At 47.7% G+C, this 19,182-nt stretch overlaps 2 protein-coding genes across 2 annotated transcripts in view; one reads left to right on the top strand and one right to left on the bottom strand.

Annotated features, from left to right (window-relative positions):
* The window catches only part of LOC119860485 (scavenger receptor cysteine-rich type 1 protein M130-like), a 1,081,813-nt gene that overhangs the window by 241,776 nt on the left and 820,855 nt on the right, over positions 1-19,182 (top strand). The window lies entirely within an intron of this gene.
* The window catches only part of LOC119860423 (scavenger receptor cysteine-rich type 1 protein M130-like), a 177,310-nt gene that overhangs the window by 137,932 nt on the left and 20,196 nt on the right, over positions 1-19,182 (bottom strand). Inside the window, exons 2-3 of the mRNA XM_043514105.1 lie at positions 18,264-18,400; positions 13,253-13,567 (exon numbers count right to left, since the gene is read on the bottom strand). Coding sequence (XP_043370040.1) covers positions 13,253-13,567; positions 18,264-18,327 — 379 coding nt within the window. The 5' untranslated portion in view covers positions 18,328-18,400. The remainder of the gene's footprint in view (positions 1-13,252; positions 13,568-18,263; positions 18,401-19,182) is intronic.

Below are 19,182 nucleotides of genomic sequence, written 5' to 3'. Positions count from 1 at the left end.
GTGCATGAGCTACCCAGGAGTGCGGGTTCTCACAGCAGAGCAGGGTAAGGCTGGCTCCCAGAGTCAAGGATTGGGTGACCTAGCAGATCACCGGTCCGGATAACACCAGAGGGGAATGTCAAACCCAGTCAGTCCCAGTTTCCCCAGCTCCCAATCTCCTTGCTCAGCAAGTCACAGTCTCTCCCCATCCACTCTCTGCCCAATCGCCCTGCCTAGCCAGTCCTAGTCTCTTTCCCCCTCCCTCCCAGTCCAGTTTCCTTGCCCAGCCAGTCCCCATCTCCCACTTTCTCTCCATCCACCTGCCTCCAGACTCAGAATAGTCCCCCTGCATCCGTATCCTTAACTACTTTCCCCTCTCACCTCAGTCTGCATTCAATTCAGGTAGCTTCCTCCCCATACTGCCTGGGCCCAATAGGTGGAAACAGTCTCCCTCATCTCAGGTCTAGTGCCTGGTGCCACTCTGGCTCACAGCAGCCAGGAGCATAATTTCAGCATAATTTTATTGGTTACACATCTTGCCACTGCTGCAACACCTCTTTGGTCACCTTGTTGTGGTGAAGGAGCTTGTGTGCTCTAATGATCCTCAGAGCTATGTTGTCGGGAGCTTCATTTTTCTTCAATTTGATATAATGAGAAGCTTCCGGAAGACTTGAAAAATGCCAACATTGTTACCATCTTTAAAAAAGGAATAAGTGGGAGTGTGGAAATTATCATGGCATTGCCTTGCTATCTACAGCAGGGAAAATTCTCACCTGTATCCTCTTAAACCGATTACTTCCCCTTGCTGAGGAAATATTGCTGGAATCTCAGTGCAGTTTCAAGCTATCCTGCAGAACAACTGACATGATCTTCGTTTCCCACCAAACCCAGGAAAAGTCTTGAGAGCAAAATCAGGACGTGCACATGGCCTTCATTGATTCAACAAAGGCCTTTGACTCTGTCAATCACAAAGCCCTGTGGAAGGTACTGGCCAGATTTGGCTGCCCTCCAAAATGTATTAAGGGCTTAAGGCTTCTTCATGATGAGATGACTGCCACCATTCTCTGTAATGGCCTGGAGATGGATCCTTTCGGCATCAAAACTGGGGTTAAGCAAGGATGTGTTATTGCCACAACGTGTTCTCCATGTATTTAGCAGTCTTTTGGTCCACGTTAAAAACCGCCTCCCCACTGGAGTTGACATTCAATACAGAATGGATGGGTGGCTTATTAATATTTGACGTTTCCATTCCAAGTCTAAACTACTCAGGACATCCATTACTGACCTTCAGTATGCTGATGATTGTGTCATTGTCACACACAGTAAGAATGATCTTCAGCCCACACTGGATTTTTTTGCACAAGCTTACTGAAGCCTGTGACTCTCACTCAATATCAAGAAGACTAAAGTGCTCCATCAGTCTGCTTTACACCTTGTACATGAGCCAACACAAATCACCATCAAGGAACAGACTTTGGAGAGAGTTGAGGACTTCTGTTACCTCTGTAGCCATCTTTCTCAAAATGCAAGAATTGACAGTGAGATCCAGCACAGGATCTATTGCGCAACTGCTTCCTTTGGGAAACTGCTCTGGCACTTTTTCACAGACTGTGACTTACGGAAGGACACCAAGATCCAGGTCTATGAGACAACTGTTATTCCTACACTCCTTTATAGATGTGAAACCTCTATCAACAGCACCTCAAGAGTCTGGAGATGTTTTGCATCAAGTGGGAAGATCACTGGACTCACACCAGCAATCTCATTGAACTTAATGTCACCAGCATTGATGCAATGATCCTCACTCATCAACTCCTCTGGGCTGGACATTGTGTGCGGATGTTGACTCTCACCTCCCAAAACAAGGCCTCTAACTCTCAGCTCACCCATGGTCGGAGATTCCGTGGTAATCAGAGGAAACCCTACAAAGACACACTGAAAGCGTATCTCAAGAAAACTCATGTGGACATCACAAGCTGGGAGGAGCAAGCAAGCAACCAATCTCAATGATGCTTCATCGTCCATCAGGCACTAGCCCACTTCGAGGAAAAGTGCCTTGCCCTCAAAGTTGAAAAGAGAGAGAGAAGGAAGGAAAGAAAAAGAAATTTCTCCCAGCAGGCAGCTGACCCGTCAGGCAACATCTGTACCTACTGCAGGCAGATCTACAGTTCCAGGGTTGGACTCCTCAATGATCTCAGGACCCATATGTAAATCTGTGGCAGAGATCATCCTCAAATGGAGGGATCGCCAGTGATGCTGCTGCTGCTGCTGCAACGGATGAGGCTTGGGCCTACAGACAACAGCCTCTTTCACTGTGAATCTCTGATTCACTCCCTGGGCACCGTCTGAGGCAGGGGACCTTGGTGGAGAAGAATGTTTTGGCAAAGTTTGGTATTAATCCAACTAGAAATGAAAAGTGAAAGCTGGCGAGAGAGGGTTGAGAGATATCTTTTATTAGACCGAGTCCTGTTGGTGAAAGAGACAAATTTCTGAGCTTACACCCAGCCCTTCTCTGTAAGATCAAAAGTTTGTCTCTTTCCAGCAGAAATGGGTCCAATAAATGATATTATCTCACCCACCTTGTCTCTCTAATATTCTGGGACTAACACGGCTACAACAACACTGCATATAAGAAGATGACTGCCACTTTTTGGAAAGTTTTCGAGTATTCTGTCAGGACAGCATCTCTGAAAAATTGCTTGGTGCAGAAACATCACAGCTCCCGTATGGGTCTGTTCTCAGTGATATCTAATGCACAGGGCAGTTTGTCGACAGCTGACTGGTTATTTATGGAATAATCCTTAATCGGCCCAATCCTGAGTCTTTTATTCTGTTTCTACTCAGTCTGTACAAAGCAAACTCACATTACAGTCAATAGCTGACGGCCTGAGTAAGGAACCCTGGGTTTGGCCCTATGAGCTGGCCTTGCACCTCTATCCAGGGAAGACAGGGATTAGTGACAAGAATGGACATAACTATAAGGACCATGGAAAGACATCCTCCTCTCCAACCTTCACCACAGGCATGTGAAACAGCACGGCAGGGGTTAAAGGGAGCCTTTGGGCCCAGCTAGCCCCACCCCGCTATACCTGCAGCCAATGCCAGGCCTGGGGGGGCGAGAAAAGGAGAGAGCCTGGCTCAGTTGAGGGCTGACTGGCGAAGAGTCAGGAGCTATCCGCCTCCCCACCTGAGAGGAAGGGTCATTAGTCTGTCAGCTGGAATAGTCACCAGGGAGTAAGCACTGTCTCCCTGACCAAAGGGGACTGTTGAGAAGACCTAGGAGCCTCCGTCAACTGAAGTAACTGGAGACATTGTGGGGTGCAGTCTCACAAAACTTGCGGCTGCCCCACCTGAAGGAGCCCAGGACCACAGCATGGTACCACCCAAGATCCACGAGAGGGTGCTATGGGATGCAAGCCACCCAGCGAACGGGTCTAGGGGGGCCATGCCCCAAACAAAAGGGACAGTGGTAGGAAGTAGCCCAGGGCAGTGGATTTAGATCCCTGCTGGGAGGCCTCCCCTATTCAGGGGTAGATGCATGCAGGACCCTGGGTTGGGACCCAGTGGAGAGGGAGGGCCTGGGTTTCCCTGCCCCACTGCCTAAAAGATTGAGGCAAATTGACCTTCAAAACAAGGGGCTGGACATCAGAGGCACCAACCACTAGGCAGCCCAGCCCTTCACATGCCCTGTAACAAACCCAAACTTTATTCCCACTGCAAACATGCAGCTCCAGCTGAGATGCAGGTGCAGTTTTACAGAAAGGTGCACAGACGGGACTTTTGCTCTGAAACCCCTTTGTTTGTGTGCAGCTCCCTCCTCCTGGTGAGGTTCAGACGAATGGGACTCCCTGCTGGGCACTTGCTGGGTGGGCAGCACAAGGCATTGAGCACTTGTTAGTTTCAGGTTAGGGGGTTTACACTGGTGAGGGTCCATCTGTTTTCTGCAGAGTTTCAAAGTCCTGACAATGAAGCTCATTTTTGTAAAGTTCCAGCCCAACCCAGCTTTTTATTGTTTAAAAATACTAGGAAATGGCAGGTGTAAGCAGGATCTGAATGAGTTCTCCCCTGACAGCTGCTGGGAGGGGGAGAGAGTTACAGGAACACCCCCCCCCCTCTGCCCAGAGATCCAGCAGATAGAATGGGATGTAAATCACTGGGGTGTAAATTTACCTCGCACTAGCCTGCTGCACCCTGAGTGTCTGTGTGGACCCTGCTGCTGCGCACAAACAGTTCCCTAGTGCTGGGAGCTGGGAGCAGATCGAAGCACACGAGGGAACTGTTCGTGCGCGGCAGCACAGTCCCCATGGACACTCAGTGCCTGGCAGGCCAGGGCTGGGGAGATTTCCTCCCAGCTTGCCACACACTAAATGTTCATGTTGATCTGCTCTCGGTCTCCCCCACCCCACCCTGGCTGCTTATTCCAGTCCCGTCGCCCACTTAGTTTTAGACTCTCCCCGCACTCTGGCTCCTTAGCTGATCTGTCTCTCCTCACCCACCCCCAGTTCCTCCCCACTGGTTCCCAGTCCCAGCCTCCTCCCCCCGTCAGTCCCAGTCTCCCCCAGCTCCTTGCTCAGCACGTCACCGTCTCTGTCCTCTGACTCTTGTTCTATTTACCCTGCCTAGCCAGTAATTGTCTCCTCCCCTCCCTCCTCCCAGTCCCAGTCCCCTTGCCCAGCTAGTCCCCATCTCCCCCAGTCCCAGTTTCTCCCTTCCCACCAGTATCCAATCTCAGAATGTTCGTCTGTCCCCCCGGCCATCCCACAGGCTCCCTGTCCCCACTTACTCTCCTCCTATCATCCCGGTCTGATTCTTGTCCCTTCTACAGGTGGTTTCCCGTCTGCACTGCCTGGGCCCAGTAGGGGAAGACAGTCTCCCTGGGACAGAGCGCCGGGAGTGAACAGAAGAGTCTACACGCTGGTCTGATTGTGCTGCTGCAGACCAGGTGCCAGCTCATGCCAAAGCCCCAGGTTTCACTGAGTGTTTACAAATGCACAGCCAGGCCAATTCACGTGTGTATTGGTATTGATCAAAGTGATTATTAAATGTGTAAGAGTGTTTAATCTTCAAGAAAACTAACCATGTTATGTGCATGGTTCTCACTTATCTGTATCCCGTTATAATGCAATAACAAACATTTACACTGTGTACAGTCCTGTAACAAAATAACTAATCAAACGAGAAAGAAGCCTTGTGTTCTTTCAATTCAAATGAAGAAAAGTGCTAATTTCAAAGCAAGTGGTCATTGTGTGTGATGATCGGAGGCAAACACTCTAAATGCATTCCTCACTCTCCATCACCAAAGGAAGAGTTCATGTGCATAGTGAGCCTGTCGGCTTGTTTTCTGTGAGATGAAGCTATAAATCTGGATTCAGGGAAAGATCCTTCATCTCTGGACTGTATGGATTCTAACAGGGTGGAATAAGTAAACAAAAAGATGGAGATCCCCAGAGTTATTCTGGGTAGCCCTGAGAGAGTTTTGGGAAACTGGCAGATGACCACATCTCTGCTTCCATTTTGAATTATAGACCACAGCCATTGGGAGCTGCGGGCGGCCGTGCAAATGTAAACAAACTGTCTTGCGGCCCAACAACGGATTACTCTGATGGGCCACGTGCAGCCTGCAGGCCGCAGGTGGAACACCACAGGTCTAAGGGCACTGTCTGTGACTCCATGGTAAGACTGTTATAGTGATCCAGGCATAAGTGCTGGCTTCCAATTGTCCCGGGGGGTGCTCAACTCCCCCTCCGCCTCCAATCCTGCCCGTATTCCACCCCTTCCCCAATTCCCCAATGCACTCACAGTCCACAGAGGGTTAAGATTAAACACTTACCTTTAGCTCCCATTGCCAGGGGAGCTGCTAAAACTTTTGAAATTCTAAAGGAAAATATTCTGCTCTTCCTTGTGCCTTTTGCATACAAATTTATTACACCTACTAACTGTTAAAAAGAGAAGAGTTAAAAATAAAACTTATAATGGGCCCATAATTGTAACGTTAACTATGGAGTCACAGGAAATTCCTCCATAATATAAAATTATTGTGCTGTGTAAGGCTGAGATATGCTTTTGGCTGAGCCCTCTATGCTACACTAGATCTACAGGGTATCAGAGAGCTGGGAGATCAACCCATTGCCTGCTCACCCTATGAGGATGGGAAGGGGGCTCCATAAACACCCTGCGCCCTGTGCATCTCCCAAGCTACTCTGGCTGGGTACCTGGCTGGGTACGGGGGTCTGGATTTTAGTCTAAGGATAAAAATTTCAGATGTGCCTCAGTGACCTAGGAGCCTACGTGTCATTTTCAAAAGTGACTCAGGACAGATTTTAAAGGACTCTCAGGCACCTAGGAGTGCAGACAGGCATCTCCTGGGACTTTCCAAATCTCCTGGGAGTTCGGCATCAGGCACATTTGAAAATCCCACTGAGCACCTAACTGCATTTATAGACACCTAAATGTCTTTTAAAACCTGGCCTTTGGGCACTTAGGATCCATAGTCTCACTGAAAGTTAAAGCAAATGGGGCACTGAACTCCCATCAGCCCAGTGTAAATTCATAAACAATTTTTTGAACAGAAGTTAATGATTATAAAGAACCAGACACATTATTTGCCAACAGGCAAATTCACTAATTCAATGATTTTCATTAAATGTTTCTATGACCATGACTAAGTTTCCCAAATATTTTCCCCCAAAAGGGGCAACTGGTAGCGCCAGCCACAGGGCCCTGTGGAGTAGACAGCACCAGCACCACTACTGCCCTGATGAACAATGACATCAGAAAGAAACCTTCCACCCTGCAGAGCAGGCAAACTCCTGTCCGGATCAGAGATTCCTCCCACATAAGCCTCCACCCCGGCCACAGGTCCCAAAGCTGGGCTGAGACCCTCCATGACACTGACCCACATTCAGAAAATGAACTGGAAAATGGGAGCCATTCCAAGGGAAAGGAAAGGCCTGGCACCGGAACAACTGGAGATGAGAAAATGAAAACACTTCACAGTCACAGAGGGGGGTCCGCAGTGGCCAGTGCCCTGCAAACACTGACCCTACTCCCCAGTCAAAAACAACCCCACACATGTTACATTTTACAACCCCTTTGCCCCTTCTCACAACCCCCTCCCCATTACTTAGTGTTTCATCTTACACTGTCCTTTCACCGTCCCATCATTAAACACACGGACTGTTTCCATCTGCCACCTCACTGCTGCAATCCCCATGGCAAGAAGATGCCTCTGCTCCGCCACTGACACACCCTACAGAACCCAGCACTGAAATGATGCATACTGGATCCCTCAAAGGACATTGGCATCTCTTCCCTTTGATCACATGGGTGGCTCAGAACCAGATCTCATATCACAATCACAGCTCTTCCAAGTGGCTTCAACTCATCGCCTCCACCATTCAGTACAGCTATACCTAAGACGGGGACTGCAGCTGGAGCACATGCAGATAATTCCCAATGACAGTGGCTAGTCCAGCTACAGGGGGCAGAGATAAGGCTGCCTTGGCATTCACCTTAACTCTGGATTACCTGGTTTTCAGGGGTTTGAGTTTTGCCCAACCCAAGGGAATGAGATACTTTGGGCAACCTGAACTCCATGTGCATGAAGTCTTTGTCAGTGAATTTTAACTTAATTCCACAGTCTCTAACATGAGGAGCTGTCTGTCCACAGGCAGTAAGGAGAGTCTGGCCTTCATTGCTGTCAAGGTTCCTTCCCCACTCTGAACTCTAGGGTACAAGGATCTACTGGGGCCAAGGTTCCCTCTCTGGGCCATGATCAGTCCCCCCATCGCATTTCCCCTCACACTGATGTTAAGTCTGCCTGGAGCTGGGACACAGCTTTGCAAAAAGCCTGCAGCCCACTCTGTGCTGGAGGAATGAGAGCAGCCCTTGAACTGGGCAGGAGCGGCCTTCAGGGAATGAAACCAGTGTGGCCGTGAGAGGCCCTGATGCAGCACCTCTGCCATGCAGCTTGTGCTGGTCGAGCTTCTCTAGACTCCAGCTAGGATTCAAAGTGTCTCTGCTCCAGCAGAAACCCTAGGGGAAGGAGGCAGGGCTCCTGCAGGATAAAACTTCCTGCTGGCAGAGCTTCCAGTACCCTTACGCGCACAGGCATTGCACATTGCACCCTAACCCACATCCAGTCACTGTGAGGAATCAGCTCTGGGCATATTTGGGTCAAATCCTGCTCACCTTGCACTTGCAAAACTTCTACTGGCTTGATGAGGCTGCCCCAGACCTGCATAACATAGAAGACTGGGGTCCCAACCCCAGGACAATATACATGGCAGATCTAACAGGAGTCCACCAGGGAAGCTGGCAGGGAACCATGAAGATTGCCACCAGACCCTCCCTACCTGTTGTTTCAAGAAAGTTCACTCAACCCAGTTCACTTTCATGAGAAATTTTGAGTTCAACATACTAGCATTTTCCATTGAAATACTGGTTCGTCGGATAATTTCCGACCAGCTCTATTAGGGAGGTCATTTTACCTCTGTACACAGCACTGGGGAGACCAATACTGCATCCACTGTGTCCACATTTTAAGAAAGATATTAAAAATTTGGAAAGGGAGCAGAGGAGAGCCACAATAATGATTCCGGGGCTTGAAAATGAGCCTTTTGCAGTGAGAGATTTATGGAGCTCCATCTGTTTAGCTTATCAAAAAGAAGATCTAGAAGTGACTTGATTGCAGTGTATAAAGTACCTTTGCATGGACAAAACACTGCATACTAAAGGCCTTCTTAATCAAGTGGAAAAAGGCATAAGAAGAACCAATGGATGGAAGTTAAAGTCAGATAAATTCCTATCAGAGGTAAGGCATACATTTTTCACAGTGATATTGATGAAACATTGGAACAAACTACCAAGGGAAGCAGAGGATTCTCCACCTCCTGAAGTATTCAGAAGAAAACTGGATGCCTTTCTGGAAGATGTGCTTTAGCCAAACACAAGTTACCAGATTAAGTACAGGAGTGATTGGATTAAATTCCATAGCTTTTGTTACCCAGGAGGTCACACTAAAGCTCCCTTCTGGCCCTAAAATCTATACAGCTATGAATCAAAACAAAAGTTAAAGTTTTCAAAGAGAAGCATTCAAACATTCAGAATGCCAGACTTGTACTTACCATATTTAGTCCATTTTGTGACTCTGCGTTGTGATACTGTCTTTAATTACATGATTATATGCTATTTTTTTCCACATGACCCCCACCTCATTCAGTGCACAGAAGAAATGGTGCTCACTGAATGGTGTCAATGAGTGTCCCCAGCCTTATGTACTGCACACCATCTAAACTGAAATCCCAAAACAGAATTGTTAATTTCCTCATGGGCTTTTCTATGTCGCTCATTTCTATACCACCTGAGTGCTTCACAAACATTAAAGAATATCTCTTAACAACACCACTGGGAGGCAGGGAAGTGTTGGTATCTCCATTTTACATATAGGGAGCTGAAGTCCAGAGACACTATGAACAAAATTATCAAAAGCATCCACTGATTTTGGGTTGAGACCCCCTAGGTCCTGGCTTTTGAGAGGACTTAGGCTTGTTTAGCACAGCTCCCACTGCCTTCAGTTTACAGTAGCGCGTGCTCAGCACTTCTTCAAATCGGACGCTCATGGTCTCAAGGGGGCCACCCATAAAATGAGGAACACACAATTAATGACTACCTGTGAAATATTTGGTTTCAGTGACTTCCCAAGCATCACATAGGAACTCTGTGGCAAAGGCAGGGATAGAATCCAATTCCCTAGGGCAGCATTCAGCTGCCTTAACAAGAGACCCTCCTTTCTCTTTCTGTAATCCCCTGCCTCACACACAGCACACTTCACAGTTTCTGCAACAAATGAGGCAGGGGTCCTATAGACAACATCATCCTTCACTCCGCAACCCTGATTCAGAGCAGTGTCTATTCTGTGCACTGAATGAGGCAGGGGTCCTGTGGAGCAAATAGCAAGTTATCATGCAATGAAAGACTGTATCTTAATGCATATGTACAGATGGGCCAAAATAAAGTGGTAAAGACAACTTTAATTCTGCCATTTCCTTATTTTTTTATGGTTCAACTTTGCAAACTTAATGTTCCTTACAAGTAATGTTTTGTGCATAATTTTCTGGATTTAAAAAAAAAGCAAACTGAAAAAAACAGACTTCTAAGATGCGGAATCATGTTGACACTCACATGGGTCATCAGGAGGGTTGGAACACAACCTCTGACCTTTGAGCTTTAAAATGGGAGTAGATCAAAGCACACTAGGGAACTGTCAGTGCGCGAGCATGGACTACATGGACACTTATTATGCAACAGATTAACCCCCCAACTTGCCACAAACTAAATGTTCATGTAGATCTGCTCTCAGTGTCCCCCACCCCACCCTGGCTGCTTATTCCAGTCTCGTTGTCCAGTTAATCTTAGACTCCTCCGACACCCTGACTCCTCATCTGGTCTGTCTCTCCTCACTCACCCTCAGATCCTCCCCACTGGTTCCCAGTCCCAGACTCCTCCCCCCGTCAGTCCCAGTCTCCCCTAGCTCCCCAGCTCCTTGCTCAGCAGGTCACAGTTTCTATCCCCATCTCCCTGTTCTATTTACCCTGCCTAGCCAGTAATAGTCTCCTCCCCCTTCCCTCCTCGCTGTCCTAGTCTCCTTGCCCAGCCAGTCCCCATCTCTCCCTTTCCCTCCCTGTCCCAGTTTCTCTCTCCACACCAGTATCCAGTCTTGGAATCCCCCCAGCCCCCATCACCCCACAGGCTCCTTGTGCCAATCTACTCTCCCCCTCTAACCTCAGTCTGGTTCTTGTCCTTTCTGCATTCAATTCAGGAAGCTTCCTCTCTGCACAGCCTGGGCCCAATAGCGGAAGACAGTCTCCCTGGGACAGGGGGCCGGGAGTGAATAGATGAGCCTGCACTCTGACCACTTAGACGCCAATTAGTCCCCCAAAGAAAGTAATTAGATAAGAAGGATGATGGGTTGGTTGGGATAAAGAACCAAGTAGCCCATGAGCCCAGATCTAATAAAGTGGCACAGGAAGGATGCCCCAGAGAGAAAGGGGGGGGGGACAGGGCTAGCAGAGCCCAGTCACTGAAACTCCTCAGGGGAGGGAGATCTCTCTTCTCGTCAGGTCCTGACGAGAGGGCCAAACACAGAGGATATTGTAAACAGCCTATTGCATGTGGACTATAGCGTTATTGGTCGAGCTAACTCAACATCAATGGCACGGTGAATGCACAACTAGTGGAATCTGTGCAGTTTCTGCAGGGTAAGAAGACAGGAGCAAGGGCACATCCTTGCAAGGGCACATGGGGAACAACCCTCAATTTATTCCCACTGCAAAGATGCAGCTCCAGCTGAGATGCAACAGCAGTTTTACAGAAAGGTGCACAGAAGGACTTCCGCCTTCATACCTCTTTGTTTGTGTGCAGCTCCCTCCTCCTGCTGAAGTTCAGAGGAGAGGGACTCCCTGCTGTGCATTGCTAGGTGTGCAGCACAAGGCACTGCAGTTGTTATTACTAGAATAGGGAATTTACATCTGCAAGAGCCCCATATACTTTAAAAAAAGAAAAGGAGGACTTGTGGCACCTTAGAGACTAACAAATTTATTTGAGCAGAAACTTTCGTAAGCTACAGCTCACTTAGCTCACGAAAGCTTATGCTCAAATAAATGTATTAGTCTCTAAGGTGCCACAAGTCCTCCTTTTCTTTTTGCGAATACAGACTAACACGGCTGCTACTCTGAAACCTGTCATATATTTTAAGTCTGCAGAGTTTCAAAGTCCTGGCAATGAAGAGCCTTTTTACTAAGTTATTTTCTCATATCTTTTTTATTTATTTTTAAATACTAGGAAAGTGCATACAACACCCCCCGCCCCCGCTACTGCCCCTCTCCCCCATCTGAAGAGATTTTCAAGGTTTGTCATTGAAACACTCAAAATCCAAGAAAGGGCCAAGATTAAACACTACCCTTAACCACCATTGCCATGGGGAGCTGCTAAAACTTTGGAACTATAGGAAAATATTCTACTCTTCTGTGTGCTATATTCAGAGGAAGATATTATTCCTACCAAATGTTAAGAGAAGAGTTTAAAATAAAACTTATAATGGGCCCATACTTGTAACGTTAACAATTGAGTCACAACAAATGCCTCCACAATATGATATTCTCTGAGATTTACAGGGTATCAGAGATTTTGTAATTTTCTATTACTGGTTGGTCCAAAACATGAAAGGTTACAAAACAGGCTGGAGAGTGCTCTGAGCTAACTTTAATTCTGTCAAGCCAGGAGGATCCTCCTATTCCCTGGGCACCCTATGAGGGTGGGTCAGAATCTTCATAAATGCCCCACCCTCTGTGCATCTCCCCAGCTCCTTTGGCTGGGTGTCTGGGTCTAGATTTTAGCCTAAGGGTAACATTTTCAAAAGTGACTTAGGATCAAATTTCAAAGGGCATTCAAGTGCCTGGAAATTCACAAAGGTGTCTAGTGAGATTTTCCAAAACTCCTGGGAGTTTGGCACTTGGCACATTTGAAAATCCCACTCGGCACCTATTTGCAGATTTAGATACCTAAATATCTTTTAAAATCTTACCTGTAGGCACTTAGGATCAACTGTCTTATTCAAAGTAAATGCCAGTAGGGCATCAAACTCTTGTTGGCCTCTTTGAAAATCCCAATGGAAAATCATATAAAAGTTTTAAACAGACACATTATTGGGAAACAGGCAAGTTTGCTAATTCAATGATGTTCTTTAAACTTTTCCCTGATGATGACTAAGTTTCCCAAATATTTTCCCTCCAAAATGGCAGCTGCCAACTGCAGCCACAGGCCCCTGTGGAGCAGACAGCCCCAGTACTGCTACTGCCCTCATGAATAACTGCATCATAAAGAAACCTTCAGCCCTGCAGAGCAGGAAGCTCCTGGCTGGGTCACAGATCTCTCCCAAATGAGCCCCAACCCACTGGCTACAAGCCCCTCCCTGTCACTGACTCATATTCAGAAAAAAACTGCAAAATGGGAGCCATTCAAAGGAAAAGGAAAGACGTGGCATTGAAACAACTGGAAATGATATAACAAAAATGCTTCACAGTCACAAAGGGGGATCCTCAGTGGCCAGAGACATGAACAGTAATAATTACAGTTCAGTAATAACAATAATGACAGGACTTGCTCTGGCTTTTGTTCATTTCTTCTTAGGGTCACAGGCACACGACGCTCTCTGAGTTCAAGCCCTTTTGTCTCAGGGGATTTGCCTTTCAGGACTGAGCTAGCTGATTCTTACCTGAACAGGTCACTCCAGCATCTTCTCCATGCCTGCAGTTATTCTTACCCCATCCCTCATTCCTGCAGTGCCAAAGAGCAGACTCGGTACCATCACAGGCAACTTCATCCAGCCAAATTTGTCCAGATCCTTGTCCAAAATGTGCATTTCCAGAAGTACTGACAGCAGCTCCACATCCCAACTGCTTACAGACAACCCCAGCATCTGCCATGTCCCAGGCATCATCACACACCGTCCCCCACTGATCCTGGTGTTTAACCTCCACTCTCCCGGCACAGGGGCTGCCTCCATCCACCAGCCTCAGTTCATCAGCACCTTCAAAGAGAGACACAGAGCAGGGTCAGAGCGAGCAGGGAGCCCCCTCCCCAGCGTTATCACAGCAGAGTCCACGCCCGGCAGCAGGGGATCTGCGCTGAGAGCCAGGAGAATGGGACATGCCCAGAGCTGCCTCATGGCTCCACCTGATCCCATCTCAGGGCCTCACACTCGGGGCTGTCAGTGCTACAGCTCTCTCAATTTTATCCCCACTCTGGCAATTTGGGGTGTTTTTACCTGTCCCATGATAACACGTTGAAACGTGGCCACTCACTGAGTTTTTCTTATTCCAAATGGTGCCATCTCCTGTCACTGTCACTGGGGTGAAGTCAGCAAGATGCCGCTGTGACCGGTTGGATGACAGAACCCCCCTGGGAGCTGTCACCTGATGTGCCCAGACTACTTCTGCCCCTGCTTTCCCTGCCAGCACCCTGTCTTGCTGAGCCGGACACACCAGTCTCCTCCAACACAGACCCAGGGTCTGAACCATGTGCCCCAAACTGCAAGCTTAACTAAGAGCAACATACAGAAGTGTGTCTGTCCTTGACACTCAGATGCCCAATTCCCAATGGGGTCCAAACCCTAAATAAGTACTTTTTACCTTGTATAAAGCTAATACAGTGTAAATTCATAAATTGTTCGCCCTCTATAGCACTGAAAGAGAGATATGTACAGCTGTTTGCCCCCCCCCAAGTATTAATACATACTCTGGGTTAATTAATAAGTTAAAGGTGATTTTATTAAATACAGAAAGTAGGATTTAAAGTAGTTCCAAGTAGTAACAGACAGAACAAAGTGAATTACCAAGCAAAATAAAATAAAACATGCAAATCTAAGCCTAATACCATAATAAAACTGATTTGCATGTTTTTATTTTATTTTGCTTGGTAATTCACTTTGTTCTGTCTGTTTAACCACTTTAAATCCTACTTTCTGTATTTAATAAAATCACCTTTAACTTATTAATTAACCCAGAGTATGTATTAATACTTGGGCGGGGGGGGGACTGCAGTTCCCATCTCAGGGGTGAGGGGAGGGTAAGCGCAGTCTCCAGCTGAGCAGCCAGGGGGAGTCGTGCAGTTGGGGTGCACTAAAGGGTGACTTTTCAGCCTGCGATTCTCACCCCCGCGCTGGCAGAGGAGTAGAGGGGGGTTCTGAAGTCCAAAGAGAGATGGAAAAATGAGACTGGATGGTTTTTTTAACCTAGCAATTTTTGTTCTGTGGAGCTTGGCATTACAGCCTTGTGCTCCCTGCTGGAGCTTCCTCTCCCCACCTGCCCCACACATTTCCCTCTTCCGCTGGTCTCTTCCCACCCTCCTCACTTGGGCTCTTCCCCCTCCTCTTCTCCCCTTTCTACCTGTCCTCTCCGCCCTGCATGTATAGGCTGCTCCTTCCCCACATGAGGAGCAGACTCTGCCCCCACTCCCTGACATTGGCTTTTCTCCCGGTTGCTCTGAGTTCCACCCCCTGCTCCCAGTTGTCTCTAGCGTTGTTTGTACCTCTGGGGTTTGTGGAGAGGCAAAGCTGGCTGCTGGGAGGCAGTTCACACCAGTACATGGCCAGACAATCCTGCTCCTTTAATGCCAAACAAATACAAAACGCTCACTTTGCTGCAATCCACAGGGGCGTTTATTCAGGTACGGCTCACTTCAGTGCAGTCCCACAGGCAACCCATGGGGCCTGGTCTGCACTAAGAAAAAAGGGGCTTTTTTTTCAATGAAGTTAACTCAGTGATGTTCACTCATGCCAGGACCCAAGGCTGTAACACTGCTCTAGCTAAGTGCACACACAGTTCTGTTTCCCTGCATCCAGTAGAAACTAACAACAGCAGTCAGTTTCCTTGCTCAGAAATCCCCAATCTGCTCCTCCAGCAAGCTCCAATTGGCTTTGTTTCCTTTCTGCTTCCAAGATCCCGGTCACAACTCCTTCTCCTGGCTTCTCCCCCCAACAGACACAGTCTGACGCCAGTATCCTAGCCCCTGCTTTGGCAACAGTGGAAACCCCTGGCTAGCTCTACCCTGCCCATGTGCCCTGTGCCTTTGGCAGTAGCCCCCACTGTCTGCAGCTGTTTTTATTACAAAAAAGATCTTGATTGCTCCATCTGTTGAGCCTAAAAGAGAGTTCTCACCCTGCCATTGGCTTTAATTCATTGTCTTAGGATCAAAGATTCCTCGATGGCAGCCATCAGCACCTTTCTGGATAACAATCACATTTATACTGCCCCTATCATATACTGGCTACACCTCTGTGGTCCAACATGGAATAATGACCCCACCCAGCACTCTGAACATTGGGGAAGTTCAGATCTGGGTCTGGGAGTGAAACCTGCAGCTTTGGCCCACCCCTGATATTTTCTCATTTGTTTGCCTGGACCCCACATCATTTTACAAATTTGTTTTCCCGCACAATGTAAAGAGGTCAATAATTGTGAAACACGATCTTCTGGCAAAGACTGACCTGACCTCTGCTCAGAGAGGATGATTTGAGCACTGAGGGAAAGGGAAACATGGTGATATCCCCTATATTGTATACCACCACCACCCCCAACACATCACTGTGTCTGTGTCATGTGAAGAAAACTCAAATTTCCCATAGAAAATAAAAAATGTCAAAGGGATGATGCACATTTCCTCATCAATCCAACAAAAATGCATAGAGCTGAGCATGTGCTTGGCATCACTATATGACGCTGTCCCACAAATGACTGGAGAGTATTTTATGCTCCCCATGTCACTGTGTCTGCATCATGTGAAGCAGGAAAATTTCCCATAGAACATAAAAAATATTCAGGGGATGATGCACATTTGCTCATAAATCCAGCAAAAATACACTGAGCTGAACATGGGCTTGGCATCACTATATGACACCATCCCACAATCGTGCAGTAATTTATCTCTCACAGGGAAATAATTGTCCATCCCCTGCAATGTCAGTCTGATCAGCAGAAGTCACCACAGAATTCCATGCTGTTCAGTCATGCACAGCTGTGTCGTGGGCTCATTATATCTGAACTTCTTGGGAATCTGAAATATAAAGTCCAAGTAATCTGCGAGATGGTTTGGTTTGCGCAGGATTTTCTGGGTACCAGCCCCCTAATCACCGCACAGTTACTGAGCTGTCTGTGAAATATACATTAGGGCAGGTTTTTCTCTAAGACAATAATTTAGACTGACCTTGCTGATTACCAAGGTCAGTGTCAGTTTCTCAGGCTGGCGCAGCAGCACATCGGGTTCCCATGAATCAGCTACTGCTGAGCAGCTCACTGCCCTGCCAGACACATGGATCATTCTCGTGCTGCTAACCCCAGCCCAACAGGTTCCAATCACTGTATTATTTGAGTCATATCTAGGTCCCACATTTGATTTTAATCCTATTTTTAATCAGTTTGGGAATCTTTGGGCCAGTTTCACTCCCTAAGATGCACCGGCACATGCTGATGTACCCCATGGTCGTCCCCCAACCCTGCATTGCTGTTAAGTCTTCCTGGAGCTGGGACACTGCATGGCAAGGAGCCTGCAGCCCCTCTGTGCCGGAGGAATGAGAGCATCCCTGAAACTGGGCAGGGGTGGCCTTGAGGGAATGAAACCAATGTGGCCGTGAGAGGCCCTGATACAGCACCTCTGCCATGCAGCTTGTGCTAGTCGTGCTTCCCTAGTCTCCAGCTAGGATTCAAAGTGTCTCTGCTCCAGCAGAAACCCTGGGGGAGGGAGGGAGTCAGGTCTCCTGCAGGATAAATCTTCCTGCTGGCAAAGCTTCTGGTACCCCTATGGGCACAGGGCATTGTACACTGCACCCTAACCCACATCCCCTCAGTGGGAAGAATCAGCTCTGGGTTTATTTGGATAAATCCTGCTCACATCAAAATGGCAAAACTTCTACTGGCTTCAGTGAGTGAATGGAGGAGTGAGGAGCCAAAACTTGGCACTTGGAGCTGTTGGATTCTGAACCAAGACTGTTGGCACCTGGACAACATTGATAACACACTCAAATCCCAGCAGCATGAAGTGACCATTTCAACAGGAAGTCAGCTAGTCAGATACCTACAGAAACTTCTTTCCACCCCTTTCTCATTATGTGATGCACTGCCTGGATCCTTCCCACACCCAACCCCCAAACAATTGTCTTTTGCGGTGTGCCCAGAAGGTCACCAAATTTGGGCTATTTTGGCCGAAACAGGAAACAAGTTTCAGAGTCCTGGAGGCCTCATAGAGAACACCCTGCCAGCCACCCCTCTTCTTTATAAAAAGGGGGACCCAGCTAGGGTGTCCCTGCTAACCATAGCTGTGTCCGTACGGCACGGGGAGAGAGGTGATCTCTCAGAGAGGCCGGTTGCAGGCCATTAAGGACTTTATAAATTCTAACTGACACCTTAACCTCCACCCAGAGATGGGCAGCCAGTGCAGATCCTGCAGCATGGCTGCAACATGCCCCAAGCGTGATGCCTTGCTCAGTGAGTCACTGCCATTTTCACCAGCTTCATTCTCTGAATGGTTTTAAGGTGCAGCCCAACATTAGGGTCATTTGAATAGTCCAATCTCAAGGTAAGAAAAGCCTTGATAACAGTGTCAAGATCCAATCCCAAAAGGAAAAGTCACAAGCACCTAGCCAGGCACCGATGGTAAAAAGCTGACTGTAAAAGTTACCACCCTCGTCCCAGTTGACCCAGCTCCCCAGGTGAAGCACACAGGAGACTTACCTGCAGTGTCCTGAAATGAGAGGAGAATAAGCCACAGCACTGGAGTGGAGAGATGTCCCTTCATTGCCAGCCTGACTTATTGTTCCCTCACTCACTGCACTGGCTGCACCTAAGCACCTGCCAGGGCTCCTCTGTGTCTGACAAGTGATAAAAAAGCAGTAGAAGGGAAATATATAGATTCAGAGGCTGGCATCAACTGCAGAAGGAACCAATAGAAAACCCATCTGCCTTTTTAGTTATTATCAGTGGTTTGATCTGTGACTTTATGCAGCTAAAACATCCAATAAAACTCAAAAGCAACAAACATCACCATATATGAGTGATGAGCCCCCTCCTGACGTCAGGTTTACCACAGCCTCAGATCATCAGGTAACCCCCAATCTCCGGAGCCGGAAGGAAAAGTTCTGTACAAACTGTATCCATGCTGTTTCTCGCCCCAATAGATTCTATATCATATTAACCATGAATTGGGAGACATTAGAGGCTGGTTATTTTATAAACTAGGAAAGAAATCCCTGTGCCAAAGGAGATCATTACAAGACCAATTCCCAATATAGGACATGCCCAATTGTAGACAAGGACAACTCACTAGAACCAGGTTGAGTCGCTCAGATCAGCTTTATAGAAGAAGAATTACTTAGCAGCATCTGATATATTGACAGTTCTTCTACTAATAGACCTTGGGGCACGGGTGAAAGTGGGCCACTACAACATACCAGTAAAAAGTGCTTGCCGGTACTGGCCTGTACGCAGATGACATTAAAGCACTGCCATGGAAGAGCTTTAACATCGTCTCTCCCCACACCCCGGCTGCTGATGGGGGGCACAATAGGGGCAGTTGCCCCAGGGCCGGCGATTTAAAATTTAAATCACTGCCGGAGCCCTGGGCAGCACAGACCACGGATCGCGGATGGGCTGG

Source organism: Dermochelys coriacea, chromosome 1 (assembly GCF_009764565.3).
Source record: "Dermochelys coriacea isolate rDerCor1 chromosome 1, rDerCor1.pri.v4, whole genome shotgun sequence".
Taxonomy (NCBI): Eukaryota; Metazoa; Chordata; order Testudines; family Dermochelyidae; genus Dermochelys; species Dermochelys coriacea.
Note: the sequence above shows the minus strand (reverse complement) of the source record. Positions and strands in the feature narration are given on the sequence as shown.